This window comes from Zeus faber, assembly GCF_960531495.2.
Source record: "Zeus faber genome assembly, chromosome: 6".
Classification (NCBI taxonomy): domain Eukaryota; kingdom Metazoa; phylum Chordata; class Actinopteri; order Zeiformes; family Zeidae; genus Zeus; species Zeus faber.
Window position 1 is genome coordinate 19954265 of NC_137201.1, and position 17781 is coordinate 19972045.

The 17781-nt window shown below is 45.9% G+C and overlaps 1 protein-coding gene across 1 annotated transcript; it reads right to left on the reverse strand.

Moving 5' to 3' along the window:
- Positions 1-1217: 1217 nt before the first annotated feature.
- Positions 1218-17250, reverse strand: prtgb (protogenin homolog b (Gallus gallus); the record flags this gene model as incomplete). The annotated part of the gene is made up of 19 exons (XM_080002858.1): positions 1218-1595; positions 1714-1815; positions 2247-2385; positions 2524-2647; positions 2832-3014; positions 3734-3904; positions 4430-4557; positions 4811-4997; positions 5292-5387; positions 7186-7371; positions 8055-8360; positions 8665-8829; positions 9572-9819; positions 10869-11028; positions 12016-12306; positions 12560-12693; positions 12843-12987; positions 15896-16195; positions 17094-17250. The coding sequence occupies 19 exons, from the start codon at positions 17248-17250 to the stop codon at positions 1218-1220; spliced, it is 3600 nt and encodes a 1199-aa protein (XP_079858984.1).
- Between the last annotated feature and the right edge of the window lie 531 nt (positions 17251-17781).

The following is a 17781-nucleotide window of genomic DNA, read 5'->3' on the forward strand; positions in this document are numbered from 1 at the left end:
ATCATTTAATAGTGACAGACCTCCCCCCATAAAAACCTTTCGCCGGCAGAACACGCTGGATCTTTGCCGTGGACGAACACAATATTTACCACACCAAATCAAAGACTCGCCGGAGGAAACGCCACACCCATCTGAGGAAGCGGACAACTCTTTGGATAATAGCATCTGTGGCGCACGCAGCGACGATCTCAAGGCAAATGGGACGCGAGCCCCGAGACTCGTGTTAAAGCTTTCAGCAGAATAAAGAATCGAGGAAAACCTACAGCAGAGAAAAGCATTTGTACCCCCGCTCCGGGTGGGGAGCGGGGGCGAATAACATCATTGGCATCATCACATTTTTGGCATTCACACTCTTAATGCACATCTTAAATTTTTTTGGTAAGCAGGTAAAATATCTGTCGTAGAAAATCAACACGCCTTTCTTTGGATACATTTCTCTTTCCCGTCTTTGGATCGTGTCGTCTTTAGAAAGTGAAGCCCCTCACCGTTAAGGCCATGTTGAATCTTTTTTAACTTTAGTGCACTGATATGCCAAGCCCCATCGGTGTATCGCTCCGATAGTTTGACAATGTCTAATGCACTTATTCTTTTTACAGCCTTCTTTGAAATACTGGGCGACACATAAAAGCTCTTTTAACCTCAAGAAATAAAATGTACAAGAACCGATCAAAGAACTCTGGACAATAATGCACTCACGCAGATAACGGGACTGGGAAATAATAAAATGTTGTAACTATGTCCCCTGAGTCTGAAAATACTGCACCGTTCACTGTACGAATGAGGTAGTAATTTATGTACAAACGCAGAAAAATGAGGTAGAGGGCTCGGCCGCAGGGCGCGGCCGCGCACTTTGCTCCAGTGGAAGAAATTAAATACAACGAAAAATGTATCGGAATACATTTTTAACATTCTCTTGAACATTCACCGTGGGTGAGCTTTGGTTTAGAACAGACAAGACCAAACACGCATGCGCGCGCGCACACACACACACGCACACACACACACACACACACGCACGCACGCACGCACGCACGCACGCACGCACGCACGCACGCACGCACGCACGCACGCACACACAGACAGGTAGACAATAAAAACATTTTAAAAAGTAAAAATAAAAAAAGAACACCATCAAACATTCATTCCATATCCTGAGGTGCACCTGATGTCCTGATCTCTTAACAGTGCTCAGGACGCCGTGGAGGGAGCGCCGGGCGTCAGGATCCCGCCGGCTGCGAGGAGCGGCAGGAGGGATGGCTGACATCCAGCGCGGCGTGGCAGAGGGGAAGACTCGCCGCCGATCCCTCGTTCGCCGCTTTAAAAGAGGGCTGGAGCCGTTCGGCGGCGAGGCCGTTCCCCGGCCCGAAAGACGGCGTCCCAGAGGAAGAGCCGCTGCCCTCCTCGTTGCTCTCCTCGTTGGAGTAGTGTCCGGAGTCGCCCGTCTCCTGGCTGCCCTCGCTGGTCTGCGAGCTCTCCGAGTGGGACGGCCCATAGATGATCTGGCGGGAGGACGGCTGCAGGGCGGCGCAGCCCGGACGCTCCTCGTACCTCAGGACGGTCCTGCCGGCCTCGTACAGACTGGCCCTGCTCTCCGCCTGCCGGCAGCGGGGATCGGGAGGGAGAATAAAAATGAGTCGGCTTGGTTCGGACTCGTGCCAGACTCGAGCCTTAACATCTGGGACGAATTGAAGCGATGAATCCGACGTGACTTACGTCGCCTGGGTCTGCGCTCCGCTTCTCCCCGCTGAAGAACAGCCAGCTGTGACTGGAGCCGTTCGCCAGGCGTGAGCCGCCGATCGCCACGTGGGATCCTCTCTGGAAGCCAGGGGGAGGACGCACAAAGCTCAACTCAATTCTTGTCCCATTTTAAGCTCCACTTCTCTGGGGAACAGTTATAACATATCCGAGCCGCAGGGCCACTAAGAAGAGTGCACTCATTTGTACTATATTGCTATATATGAAATTATTCTCATTGTGATTGTTCTGACTCTTAGAAAATGAAGTACAACATTGTACCATTGTACCAGCAGTATGCTGTAAAAGCCACATTAGTGAGGTACACATTTGTGTCCAGAGGTACAACATTACACACAAGTACCAAAGCCCAGGGTGGAATGAGCCTTAGAGGGCACTGGTGTGACGAGCCATCGTACCCAGAAAGGTACAACGCTGTCCATTCAGAAGCCTGATCTTCCCCCGCGCAGGTCAGCGGACCTCTATTGAGCCGCATCGACACTGGATCTCACCTTGGTGTCGATGAAGTGATCTCTCATCATGGGGACGAGGGCCTCGGCGTTCTCAGCGAGGTGTTCGCCGGCCGCGTGCAAAGTGCTGCGGGGAACTTCGCCGCCCTCCACACCCAGGACCTTGGGACCTGAGGACTTGCTGCGAGTTGTCAAAGCGGGAGAAAGAGGATAACGCAAGTCAGCGGCAGGAAGATTTCAGCCTCCGTCATTTCCTCGCGACATAAAGACAAGTGGACGGAGTTGATAACAGTACGTGTGGATGAGGAATTGAGCGTACCTGGATCTGCCCTTACTGATGAGGATCAAGGCACACATGACGATGCAGGACAAGGCGATGCAGACGCCCACGATAATCCCTGTCATGGACCTCTGGTCTATGTGGTAGATGCCGTCCGAGAACTCTACATTAATTAAAAGAATAGGAAGAACGTTTTTCACCTGTGTTGTCTGTGAGGTTTTACATTTGATTTCAGGATCTTACATTGGATGGATGTGCTGCGATGTCAATCATTTTTATTGACTAGAAGGAGTTGAATTCAATCCTTTATTCAAATAAGGGGGGTAAAATACATCAAGTACACCGACCCGTCGTTTGCGGGAAGCTGTCCGAGTGCCGGGGGTTCTTGCTGCGGTGGGAGCTGCCACGCTGCAGAGCCAGCTCCACGGGGCTGGAGAAGGGTCCGTCCCCGACCTGGTTGGAGGCGGAGATCTTCACCAGGTAGACGTTCCCCGGCTCCAGCTTCTCCAGCAGAGCCATGGTGTTGCTCCCTGACGTACAACACAATGAAAATGTAAGACTGACATGGAACCAGATGGAAAAACACATCACTTCCTTTTCAGGAGCTTCACTTCAGTGTTCATTTGATTAACTAACAAACAAGACAGTTTGATCTACACCTAAGAGTAGGACATAAAGGTGCAGTGGGTAGAATTTAGTGGCATCTAGTGGTGAGGTTTCACATTGCAACCAACTGAACACCTCTCCCTATGGCGGTGCAACATGGCAGCCTCTGTGGAAAAGATGGCCTCGAAACTCGCGAAAAACACGAAAGGTCCTCTCTCGAGCCAGTGTTTTGGTTGTCCGTTCCGGAAAACCGTCGAAGAAACATGGCTCTGCAACATGGCGGCCTCCGAGAATCATACCCTCGCCCATGTAGATAAAAGTGGCTCATAAAGGTAACGAAAACACAATTCTTATTTTCATGGGATTATACACTAATTAGAACAAACTTATAAATATTTTCCATTTCTGCCAAGTCCGTTCCATAAATTCTACACACTGCACCTTTAAAGGGGGGCTATGCAGTAGTAAAGATATTAATAAAGTTCATCTCATGTCATATAATATAATATAATATAACATTGTGTTTGCCAGCCAGGAAGACTGAAAGAGTCATTCCACCACTTGTTTAAATGAATCGTGGTTTAAATTAAAGTCTTGCGTTGATGTGGAATTCCCATCACAGTGTGAGATGCCGAGGACTGACCTTCCCGCTGCACGATCTGCCAGCGTCCCTCCAGCCAGGCCTTCTGGGATGCGTACAGAATGGTGTAGTGCGTCACCACCGGGTTGGGCTCCTCTGGCTCCCGCCAAGACACCAGCACCGTATCGTCCTCGATCAGGGTCAACCGCACGGCGGTTGGGGGCCGGCTGGGCGCTGCGGACGAGAGAAATCCAGGTTAACAACCAGGCAGAGACTTTATTCACTGTCATAGCCTGTGGTCGGACTTTTCATAAACGTCCAAACAGAGACAACTTCATTAAATTATGCAGGAGTCATGTTTAGAATAAACTCAAGTCACGTCCCTATCCACATCTGCATTATAGGCCTGAAATATCCATCATTTGCAGAATTTTCAAGAAGAGAAGTTTCATAATTATATTTTTCAAATGCCTAACAACAGGTCATGTGAGCAACTAAACGGTTACTCTTCATGACAGTTCTCAACTGTGCGAGACAAATAGTTTTTAAACAAGTTTGACGACAACAAAGTTAAAGTGACTCAAAAAAGTAAGGTAAGCAGAGTGAACTGAAGTGAATGCCATGCAGGCAAAGCGTCTTAAAATAAATTTCAATACACATTGAAATAATAACACTACGGCATCCTTTAATAAAGGGATCAGGGTAAAAAAAGCTAGCGGGCAGACCAGAGCCTGTGGAGGAGCGGAGCTAGCGTCTTACCAGCTGCCGGTGTCCTGTGGTACACCACCGAACTCCACGGGCTGGACATTTGGTCCAAATGAAGACGGACCACAAACTCATAGCGGGTGTTTTGGTTCAGACTCCGCAGTGTCACATTCTGCCTGGTGCTGTGGACAGAAGAGGAGCAGAGCGATGAATCCTAAACATCTTCCCAAACGGTCCTTTACGTTCACTTCAAGTGTAGGGTTTGAGGACTTTCTCAACCTCTGCAATGAGTTTATAATCCTAAAGCGCTACGTTTCTCTGTGGATATATGATTTCAACGCTTTATCCATGCTTACGGCAAGAATATCGCAAAACAACACATCTTATCTCATCCCTGCCTGTTTTTTTTTACGTGAATTCCACATTTCTGCTTACGTCTGCAGGTAGCGTATTGCCGAGGCGTTGTGCGTGCCCACGGGAGTGCAGCGGACTGTGAAGCTCACGGCCTTCCCAGACGCGAAGGCGGGGCGGCTCCAGTGGATAAGAACAGCGGACGAACTGTTGGCCGCGACGACCACGTTGTCCGGGGCCGGAGGGGCGGCAGCCAGGTGATCTCTCACCGCTGGGACACACACAGACACACACACACACACACACACGCACAATATTTTAGGCACGTTTATTTGTGTTTTGGACCAAATAAAACTTCAGATTCACAGGTGGGATTTCCAGGTTCAGAAAGTAAAACTCTTCCAAAGTACTTAAGTTCAGTCCTTCTGTATTTCAAACTGATGACTGAAATTTGCTTATTCAGTGCATATGGGGCACAAAAAACGGCGTGGCTTTTACCTCCACGAAAAATTTTGCTGTCATCGTGAATTTTCAACTTTGTGGATAGCTGCTACCGTCTACTTACACAAGCATCCGGGAGTACTTAAGGTTTGGTCGGCCTGGTAGCCTTCGCCTGCCACGCCGAAGCCCAGAATCTTCACATGATACTTCCTCCTTGGATCTGAAAAGCAAAAAATAAAATGACGTTCAATTTCTACCATTTACTTGAAGTACATATAAACACTAAACTATTGTTGAAGTAAGACCAAAACTTGATGAGGATATTTCTATTGCAAAGCGGTTCTGTGATGAATGGCCCCCCCCAAAAAATGGCCAAAATAAATATAGGCAGAAAACAAAACGTCTTGCTTCTTTTTAAAAAGGCAAGACACGCATTTTGCCCTGTGGTGAAGGCCAACTCTCTCGGTCATTACTTGCCACCACACCCCGTCTACTTTACAGACAATGCCAGGTTAGTCACCGAGGCCTCTCATCTTTCATGTGCCGTCACTATGTAGGCTGCGTGATTAAGGAGCTTTACCGACGGCTTAGTAACTAGGGTGACACAATCAATAAGCCCTATGAAAATCAGGATCACCATCTACGTCTTCCACACGCTATAAAGCAAGGCCGGCTTTTTATCACTGGTTTGGCGAGTAAAGAGAGTGGAGAAGCAACCAAAATGTGGGCAGTTTTAGAGCTAAAACTACTACTACTCATCTTCGAAGCTATCGCACCAATTCAAAGGAAAACAGAACACGAGGAGTATCAGAGAGATAAAAAGACAAGTCAGAGCAGTCTGGCGGTGTTCTTCTGGTTTTCTTCCATGTGGAAACATGCATCTCCATTTTCTGTTTCAAATTAAGGCCTGCTACTGCCACACCTCCTGTGTCTGGACACTTTTAGGGAGCGTTAAGATTTGTTTTATGCCTCTGGTGTAGAAGGTTAGCCTGTGGGTATTGACCAGTTTAGGTGGTGTGTCCAGGCCTGCCGTGGGGGAAGGGGGCCTGGGGGCCATGTTCAGCTGCTGATCCTGGGCCCATGGGACTGGGGGGGTTTGACTAGGGTCAACAGGTCAAGCCGAGATGGAACAGAGGGAATCCGGGCTCAAGACTGTGGGACAGGGGCTGGGCCCCTTTTGTTTCCCCTCAGTGCTCTGCCGTTTTCCTCCTCTGCCCATATCTTCTGGCCTTCAACTTGGAGGCAGAAAGGGACCAGCACCTCAGAACACAAATGATATGTTGACCAGAAGAGCTAGCACACCGGGTTCATTACAGGGGATTTTATCATTGTATATTAGTAGGTTATTTTATGTGTAGAGTGGAATAGAATGAGATTTTAGTCAAATTGGATAATATTATATTCCTTTAGTCCTGATGACGACAGCGCTAGAACAGACTGACTCTTGTGCCCAGACCTTTGGGGGTCATTTGCACAGACGGACAGTGGGGACATGCTTTTAATTCAGGACTGCTGTCTCACGACTAGAGGTCATCTGCCCTGTCCGGCTCTGGACGATCCCAGGGGTCTTTGTGTGTCCAGCTAAAGGGGGTTGGCGCTTGGGTTCTCACAGGATGGGTGTGGCCCTGGACGCAGCACAATGGCCAGGGGTAATTATGCAAGTACCGGGGATGGGAAATGGTGGTGGGAGGGACATCTGGACCCTGACCTCTAACCCTGGGAGCCTGTGCTCACACAATGCTGCAGCCCGACCGGTGAGGGGTGCGGTTTTAAGAAAGAGGGGTCAGCCCATATTGATCAGGGACAGAGGGCCAAAATGCAAATACTAGGTGTCACTGGCTGCCCAAATAAATGATGTGATGCAAATAGAACGCTCTGCGATTAAGGGCCAATGATGCTTTTCTTCAACAACCAGTCACACATTGGTGGTAGAAAAACCTCTGTATAAATCACTACTGACAATTTAGAAATTACAAAGTGATGACTGCAAAGTGAGAGAACAGGAGAGTGTTACTCACCAAGGCCACTGATGGTATATTGAGTGGTTTCAGGCTGGAGCTGGATGGTGGGCTGCTCAGGCTGGCCCTCCTCGTGGTAACACAGGCGGTATCCCTGGACGACCACAGTTCCCGGTACAGTTTGCCAGCGTGCTGTGATGGAGGTGCAGTTCAGGGGCTCCAGTTGGAGTAGAGGGGCCGAGGGAACTGTGATGAGAGAAAGCAATGAGTGAGTTTAAAGGCAGAAAAACCCAACCTATTGATGAGCAGTCATGGTCATTATCCAGCTGGTATATCTGGTGCTGCTACTAAGTGTTATTTATCAACTTTCTACGTATATAGCAAGAGAGATCTATCCTGGGTGGATGAATAACCTCCCCCTACACACCAGGTCCTGAAAAGAGCCTATTCTTCCCCCGCCATAGATGCCTGAGGCCCTCTTTTTATGACCCGTGACTGAGGTCGCTCTAACACCACTGACAGCGAAGGGCAAAGGTCCCTGGGTAACCAACACAAAGACTGTGGGACAATGCTAACCACAGCAAACACTCATCATGAGTTGGCTGCTCTGCCTGGGTCTGCGGACCCCTCAGAGTGCTCTCAAGAGTGGAAAACACCATGATACAACAAAGAAAATTGCCTAAACAAAACTTTGAGTTTGTGACAGCGTGGTTTTAGCTTCTGATCTTACTGAAAGTCCTCTCATGTGTCTGAGAAATGCCTTCAAATTAAATATACTGTTTGCTGTATTTGTTTTTTGCGCGCGTATTTTTAGTACTCAGCCTTTACTGTTGAATGCAGTAAGTTAAACCATTCCCTGCAACAAACTCCGACAAGCCCAGCAGCTTACATAACGATCCTTCCCTGTTCTCGCTCCCCTGCAGTGTTACCTTTGCTGCTGGACGTCTTGGGGGTGCGGTGGGAGGTCCAGGCGGAGGGCTCACACCAGCCCACACGTGTGGCCACAGCAATACGCAGGAGGTAGATGGTGTCCGGCTGCAGAGCCCCCAGGAGATACTCTGTGCTGTTCTGGGCCAGCTCCACAGTGCTGACCGTACTGTCCGCCGCCGTACGGTAGGACAGCCTGTACGCAGACACCCGTCCGCGGCTCAGCTTGGCCGGAAGATGCTGCCAGGTCACCCGGATGTCCGTCGGGCTGCTGCTTGTCAGACTTAGCTCCGGGGTTCGCAGGGGCACTGCAGAAAACGCAAATGCCGATGCAGACACCAGAGTCAAACTTCAAAACTGGCAGAGTATATTCAAACAGGGACCGGTCCGCAAAATTAGTTGAGAAACCAACTCCCATGTGAAACGGCTTCTGTCGTCCCTCCATATAAATCTAAAGTTAGTGAGAGGAATGTTGAGAAAAAAAAATTCTGGGAAGTAGAAGAATGCAACCCCCTTTATCCCCGGTCAGGACACCCTCTATACACACATCACTCACATGTATGTTAGCTTAAGTACCAGAGTGATTTACGGCAAGGAATGCTCAGTGCTTACCATCCTCCAGGGTATGCTGACTGACTTGGTCTGACATACGACTCGCTCCCATTGGCATATAGGCCACGATGTAGAAGCTGTAGTTCCTCGCTGGCTCCAAGTCATCGATAATGTAGCTGGTGGTGTCGTTCCCAATCACAGCCTGGTATTCCTCGTTATTCAGACCTGATGCGCGGACGAATATTAAGATCCCACAAAAAAAAAGTACTTTTAAAGATGAAAGATTACCTCACTTCTTATGAAACAAGTAGTGATCATTTCTATGAACGTGTGAGAAATGAAAAAGCAGTGCCAAATTTCAGAAATGCGTTGACACAGACATCTAGTCGTGTGTTTTCTCTTGCTCTGTTAACAATGAATCCAAGCTTCCATTAAAAGCCACATCCAGTATTTTCAAAGGACTGACGGAAGCTGGCACCAAGCTCTTGGTAAAATCGTATTTGGCAAAAAGTGGCGTTATTCAAGCTGGCACGCCCACTCACTGTCACACAAAATCTGTTCCTACACTTTCTGCACCTTTGAATGAGCGAGTGCCGTGTGGCCTTTTCATGACAAGGTTATGAGTCAGCTACCGCATCGAATAATCCTACACCAAGACCTTTGGTTGGCATGAGGATATGGCAAAAAAAAGTTCCGCACCATATATCCCCGTGCGGCCTGCCTTGGAATATATGGTCAGGACGATTAAAAGATTAAGCCTGTTGTTATTTTAGGAAAGCTGCCATTCTACCTTGTCCTCGACCTCGGCAACAGTTGCACAGAAGTCAAGAGGTCAAAGAGTCTGATTTCTTTAACATCTCCTCATCCCACCACTCTGAGGAGATATTCCCCCACATATTTCAAGTGACGAAAGCGTCAATAAAGCTCAAGTTTTAGTTTAGTTTTTTTATTTTCTCACTCGTCTCACCTTCAGCCTTCATGTAATGGATGGAGTAAGCGATGACTTTTCCTGCGTTGTAGAGCGGCCGTTCCCAGGCCAGCAAGATGGCGGAGCTTGATATGGTTTCAGCGTGGACGTTCCTGGGCGCGCTGGGCCGGTCCTCCGACATGACGACGATGAGCCGTGCCAGCGACAGCACGGAGCCCTGACTGCTTTCCGCCACGCACTGGTAGATGGCATCGTCCTCAGGGATGATCTGGGTGATGACCAGCTTACTGTGAACCACGAAAAACAAAAAAAACAATCAGAACAAAACACAGGAGTAGATCCTTCTTCCTTAAAATGACTTTTGTCAAAGAGCAGGACTTCTATAGATTTTCTCAGTAAATGTGGACATTTCCCAGTGCAGCAGGTATATACTGTATATATATTATCTGGTTAATCCATGGGTTTCCTGCTGGGGTGGTAAATCAATAATTTCCCACTGTAAATCTAGTTAATCTTTAAGACCTCAAGGTAAATATGGCTACAAATCACATCTCTCTTTGAACGTGGCAAGCAACATGATAACGCTAGCCTTCCAGCGGTCATATGCTTGTAACAGCGTAATCAGCTGAAACAAGCGAAAGCTCTGTTGAAGCTCCCAAGAAGCAGGGAAGAGCGGTAGCCTTGAATTGATTGAAAATATCATTGCACAGCATCCTTTCCCAAGGCTCTTGTGCATTAAACAATCCAATTTTGGATGAGCAACAAAAGCAATCAGTTGTTGCTTTGCAATTTTATTAATTCCTCTGAGTAGTTTCCCCAACCCTAGAAAACCACATTGCAATTACTGTATATGAGCCTTGTCAAATCCCAACATATTTAACACATAGATTTACCGTGGGAAATATATACATTTACCGTCCCAGCGACAAATCTATAGATAAACTGGGGAATGTATGCATTTACCGCCCAACTGGGAAATGTACATATTTACCGGTAAATCAATACATTGACTGTATGTTATGGTAATAAATTCCCTGTAACATGCACATGCTAAAATTTTCTTGGTCAGGTCATGGTAAATTCAAATGGAAACTACCAGCAGCGGTGGTCAGCCAAGCTTTAATGTCCCGCCACGTGGCCCTTACGAGTGCAAAGTATCACAAAATGGTACAAAAGGTGTTATTTAGGAAAATATATTTATATATATTATATATATGTATATATTTTGAGTAACTCTTAATTTCTTCATAAACTGTTGGCAGGCTGCATCCCGGGCTGCATCCTTCAGTCCACCGCTTGGCCACCAGTGCACAAGACCTCGCTGGAAAAGCTGTACCTGTTGTACATCTTGATGCGGCCGTTCAGGTGAACCCTCTCTCCATTCTTCAACCAGCTGATGTGTGGCGGCGGCACTCCCTCTGCCTGGCACATGAAGCGGGCGGTGCCCGCCCGTGGACGGGTTTGGCTCTCAGGCTTCTCCACAATGGACGGGGGCACTAAAATACAAAAATATGTGGTAAAATTATATATATATTACACACAGGCATGTTAATCAATAACCATTGATAGAATATAAATAAATAAAATAGATTTTTACTCTATTTTGAACGTCTGGAGTCTTTTTCGCTGTGTTGTTATACATTCGCTTTTAACTTTCTTTCAGGCCTCTCTTACCCCTCACGCAAGGAACCATCTTTCAGCATAAATGTAGCTTTTAGTTTAAGTTTTCCTTTTGTTAGTTTCAGAAACTTCACAGCCAAAAATATAAGAAACTAAATACATAATATTATTATTCAAACAAAAAAATTTAACATGTTAATTAAATGTAAGTTCAAAGAGTTGAAAAGAATGAAAAATTTTGCATGGCAGGTCCTGTTGCTCCTCCGAAAACCCTTTTTTTTTTATGCTCTTGAAAAGATCAACAAATCCGCAGTTAACACCCAAACTCCAACACTGCACTGATTGTCTTTGCAAACGAAACCAAAATACCAAGCATGGCAGTAAATCATCAGACTTAAGATATTATCATCAGACTAGTGGATATAATTGGCTCCATCATGACAGTCCCATAGCAACATCATGTGAGCGGCCACATGTCGACTTATTCCCTAATATGCCTATCTAATCTAACTAACTATGAAGGGAGGAATCTCTGTGTGTCTGTCCGTCTGTCCTTTGATTACCTCGAAAAACCGCTCATCCAATCTATTTCTCACTTGGCGGATCTATTGCTGAGGACCCAGGAACGTGGATTGTCAAATTTGGGGTGGGGGGTGCCTCAGGACTCTGCGGCCGAGTCTTTCCCCGGTGTACGACCTGAACCGGCAGTTTCGTCTCCCGTTGCATAACATAGGACTGAATCATCTAATTTTTTTTGTTAAAATGCGCAATTCAAATGTTTTAGACTTAAGACTCCACTCAAGACTTAAATTCCTTCCCTTCCGAGGACTGACGAGGCCTGTAAACGTCTAAATGACTTTTACCCAGAACGGTGAGGTTGGCTGCAGCGAGGGTGTAGTTGCGCGTGCCCGGCGTTGTGGCCCTACAGAGGTAGACTCCGCTGTGCTGGGCGTTCACGTCGCTGATCACCAGGTTCCCGCTGCCCAGCACCCTGGCGTTGTACACGTCGATGGGCTTGCTGTCGGCGCGGCTCCAGGAGATGATGGGCCTCGGATTGCCTGTCGCCACACACTCCAGAACAACCGTTTGATGCATGGAGGCGGTGGCGTTCTGAGGCCCGGCTATGATTCTAGGCCTCTGGTGAAATATAGGGTCTGTACCTTCATAATGAAAAGAAAGGCTCAGAAAGGGTTCTAGATGGGGTGTATGAACTTTAAGTGTGATTGATGTGTTGTGTATTTTTATCCACAAACTGCAAGGAGCAAATTCCTGCTGAATTCACTAACACTTACTGTATACATATCTATAATACTCAGGGTATCAAGGCTTAAGACAGGACATCGTTCGTAGTCTAATTCTACGAAAGGCAGGTTTAGACTGAAACCCCAACTGATGAAGACAACATACCAAGATGGACGGTGAGCGCTGCCTCTCTACTCTTCATGCGATTTCCGACGTTAGTTGCCACACAACGGTACTGTCCAGCGTCCTCCAGCTGAACGTTTTGGATCTGAAGCACTCCGTTGGGCAAAACCGTGATTCTGGGAACGCACAGGGCGTAAAATTAAGAGGCAAAAAAATGTTTATGGACGGATATAACACCACAGCACAAAGCCCACTCAGACAATCAGGGAAGCGTATTTCGAATTGATTATCAGATGGTCACGTGGCAGTGACTCCCGGTGAGTACCTGTCGGTGTCCAGGGGCAGCGCGCTTTGGTTCAGCTCCCAGGTGATGCTGACGGGAGAACTGGAGGCCACGTTGCACCAGAAGCGAGCCGCCGACCCCTCAGTCACCACCGCCGGCACAGGGTGCACCAGGAATTGCGAGATACCTTAGACAAGGAAATAAAAGTTAGATTTCATTATGTACAAGGAAACTGCTTGATTGAAATATCTGAACTGTCAATCTCTCTGTCTCTCTCTTATATAGATGGAGAGAAGTAGAAATATATAATAAATGCAGAGTACTGCATTTATATATATCTTTATTATATATTTATTATTATTTATTATATTTTTACTTTCAACATCAATAATCATTTATTTCCCAAGCAATCCCCATATATTATTCATTCAGGGTCCTGACGGAGTGCTAACTTGTTCTGTGAAGGCCATTGATCACTGCGAAACACCATGATCTTGCCTTTGTGCAGCCGATCTATCAGTTCCAATACAGAGCAGCTGGCCCAATCAATGGATCAATTGAAGAATGACACGGGATGATGCATTGTCATAGGCGAGCGCTAATCAATGCCCTCGCTGTGCAGAGGGGGCATCTGTCATCAGCCACTGGAACTACAATAATATCTATAACAATAATAGCAGATAAAGGAGATAAAGATAGGAGGGCTTCCTAGTGGAATTATATGAAGAAGGAAAGGATGTACCATGTGTTGTGCCTTCCCCAATCATTAGTATTTCAGAAGTATTTCTCTGAGATTCATATTCTTTTATGTGCATTTAAAATATCATTCAATTGTCACCCAAAGCCAATAGATCCCCACCTTTATCTCGAAAAATACACCAACCTTCATGATAACCCTCCCCCCCTTAGTCATAGGGAGGAAGTCAATACCATATTAAAGGAAATCAATGGCGAGTTCTCTGACTGAAACTCAACATTTAAATCTTGTGCCTGGGGAGGCTTAAATTAAAGAGCCCTCCTTTAATTTAAGGCTTAATTGCATCAATAATACAGGCGTAAAACCAGAAGGTCTGCACTTTAGAGGAGTGGATGGTTGTGAGCCGAAGCCAGGCAGCGGGGATGCTTTAGGGTCCATATTTAAATAATTTGATTGTGGGCTTTGGCAGACCCTTAGTGTGGCTGAAACAGTGAGACAAACATCAGTCGCACCAAGTCTACAAGAAGATGCTTGTAATAGGGCGTCTAATTTAGCCTTAAAAGACACTCGACTCTACCTTATTTCCCATATTACACTAATTAAGTGTAATATGGGATTAATTATTTCATTGTAATTGATACTATGACCTGTCTAAAATGTCCTCACCAGTATTATACCTGTATTTAGGAAAGAACCTGTTTCTTAAGTGTGAGTAGGTGCCCTCAACAACAGATCAGTCATATTAGATAATATAATGTTTGACCCCTGAAAAACACTAACCGGTCCCGATCTGTGATGCTGTGGGAGTGGCCACAGACTGCTCTACTAATATGGTCGCCTCTGTCGTAAAGAGTGAATCAATGGCCAGGTCAAACAGCACAGAGGTTCTCATGAAGAGGTCAGAGATCACCTCAGCCCCCTGTCCATCCAATTTCAGCCCAAACTGGGACCTGGACTCAGTTTACCTATTGTCTACAAACAGTTTTTTCCAATGTTGTTTTGTGTTGTTTCATGGTGCATCTACCCTAACAAGGTATATTACTTATTTTTCCAATGTTGTTTTGTGTTGTTTTATGGTGCATCTACCCTAACAAGGAATATTGGTTATTTCGCCAATGACTTCCGATAGAAAAAAAAGGACACCACATATAAACTTTAAATTCAAAAAGTGCCAAAGCTGGTTATGTCATCTCAAGATTGTATGTATGTAACTACAAATGAAACTGGCTGTTTTGGTGGTTTTCTGTTTGAACTCAAGACTTTATGATAACTCTGCTGTGTAATATAAGACTTGTTCATTCACATGAAACATTGGCCTTGTGTATATGGCAAAAGGTCTCCACTTGACAATGACACAAAGCGGGAGAGCCTGTGAAAGGGACCCTAGGCTGGGAAAGAAAGCGGCCAGGCAGCCTCGCCGAAGCAGAACTGTGACATCACAAAGCCTTTCCTGGTTGACCTCTGACCCTGAGGGTCTCTGGACAGAAGGGGAGCCTGGAGAGGCCCATCCTCCACCTCCAGCCTCCAGCTGACCAAAACCTCTAACCCTTTCATGGCCAAAGGCAGGACTCCACAGCAAACTTGACTCTTTTTGGCCTGTATCGCTGAAACAAGTGTGGGAAAACTTGTGATTTGGAAGATAAACAATCACCATTAAAGGGTAAACAGCACCGGTTCACCTTGTCTTCTGAGAACGACTTTAGTGTTTAAACTCTGTGTGAATTGCATCATTGCATATGACATTGCATATGGCAACAACATACGACAAAACTGTGTTCCATCACGGTCTAGCTGCGTTTATATGAACTACAGAAAAGCCTGAAATCCCGGGTGAGACTTTTTTTTTCCTCTCAAATAAATACATCAGAAGTTGAGTTTCCAATCTGATACATCTGCTAAGAACCACAGTGAAATTGGCCTGCGGTAGATCAGGCCGATTGAATGGCCACAGCTGTCCTGTCCACTGATACGTGGACAAGTGAATGCCCTGAAAACTGGTCTTTTCTTCTGGGGCAGTCAGGGCCATCCAGACAATAGGCTAAAAGGCAAATGGCCTTTATAGAGATTCCTCTGTGTAGCAGACCATTGACCAATTACACAGAGCAACCGTCTTCTGCAAATAGCAAAAGACAAGATCCAAGCCAAGGTTTGTCAGTGGGAGCAGAGTTCAATAAGCGACAGAAAAAACTTCCCTTTAACCAGGAGTATTTATTAGCTTTTTTATTCTCTACATCTACTTGTATGTGTCTTAATGAGCCTAAAACCGCAGCATCAACGCTTCATGGCCATGTTTGGGGGACAACATTCAAAAATGTGACGCCACCAAGGTCAGAAACATCCCAATTTCGGGGGTAGAAAGGTTGATCACAGGTTTTTTTTAGGGGTTCTCCATACTCACTTGCGATAGTCAAGCGTGATCTTTGGCTGAGTATAGCTCCATATTTGTTCTGCGAGAGGCACTGGTAGAATCCCTCGTCAGAATCCTCCTTGGCGTGATTCACCTTCGGTATGTACAAAGAGCCATTGGGCAGAAAGTGGATGTGCTCGCTCTCTGCCAAACGAACTCCATTTTTGAGCCACTTTATAGTCACTGGGGGCAGCCCGTGGGCCTGGCAGTCCAGGATGGCAGGGTCCTTTGGTATTACAGTAATGTGGCTGGGCTCTGTGATGAAGGATAACTCACTAAAGCAGAATACACCTGGGGAGAAATTAACGAAAATAACAACAGTCAGACCAAATTATTAATATTCATGTGCTATTATGATACAGCTTTACAATCACTATTTGTAACAAGTTATAATCATATTAATTTGTAGGGGAACATGTACAATATTAGACATGAATGTTGCCATGTCATGTATTGTACCAGATTACGCTTCAGCTCATTTTCATCTGCAGTCCCTTATACTATACACACACATATACTATACACACATGTACTCTATACTTATATACTATACACACATATACAACACAATCATATACTATACACTCATATACTATGTGACGTATATTTCCACATTAACAATGACAGTGGAAATATACATCACATAACACAGACACAGATGATAATAATAATAATAATAATAATAATAACTGATTGCTGATTTTCTGGATATGTTGTATGTTGCCTGCATATAATATCCATAATTTAATTAAAAGAAGAAAAAAAATACAATGTTTAAAAAACGACAGAATTGTAGGACAGAAAGGGTCTGAGATGACGACGCGTACGAAACTAAAGCCTCCGGCAGAAACGTGATGGACGTGAACTTTTTACGTCCACAGCCATTATCATTCGCCAGGGAACCGAGTAAACCGTTGATATTCTCCGTAAAACGTCACAGGCGATAACGTCAAAATTAACTTTTAACCGCGACGTGAAACGAGCCGGTGCCAGGTCCGAGGTCCGCATCCAAATACCAACAACGACAACAACGTCAACAGCAACAACGAGCAGATGCACGTACTTGGGGGAGCGGCGAAGACGGCGAACAACCAGAGATGGAGGGCCTTCATTTCCACTTTGGGACGTTTATCCGCGTAACTGTGTCATTCCCCGTAGAGTCCCATGGTCCAGAGCTCCGACCTCCTACTCTCCCGGAACGCGAACTGACTGACGGAGCGTCGGTCCGGGGTACGAGCCCCCAGCCCAGCCCAGCCCAGCCCCCCCCACTGCTGCGCATGCGCGTCGGGGCCCCTGTAGGTGAAGGGCCAGAGGAACCTGAGCAGGTTGACCAGCACCACTGCCATGGAGCCCTTCAGCAAAGTCAGAGAGGAACAAACATGAAGCATTAAAATGCATTTCAAGGGGGAATTCATGTACTTTGCATCCACTCTGACCAAGGCATTCTGATCACCTATTTCATGTGGTTTTAAGGTATAGTGTCTTTGAGCATTGGGGGGAGTGCTAGACAATTACATGTATTATTATTATTATTATTATTATTATTATTATTATTATTATTATTATTATAGTGATTTGACACTCTACTTTTAAAACCATGAAAGGTCTGCAAACAGGCAAGTGATTCCCATCAGTGATGGTAGGTGTACTCTTACTTCAGTAAAGGTACAAATACCCTGACACAGAATTACTTCAGTAAAGTCATTTCTGCTTAAGAAAAGTCATAACAGTCCTTGATTATAAATATACTTATTGGTATTAAAAGTAAAAGTACTTATCCAGTGCCCTGATATGACAGAGCCTATAATACAGCATCAAGTTCTACTGCACCTTTCTTTTCTGCAGATGGATGCTCATGCATATCCTGATTACAAATT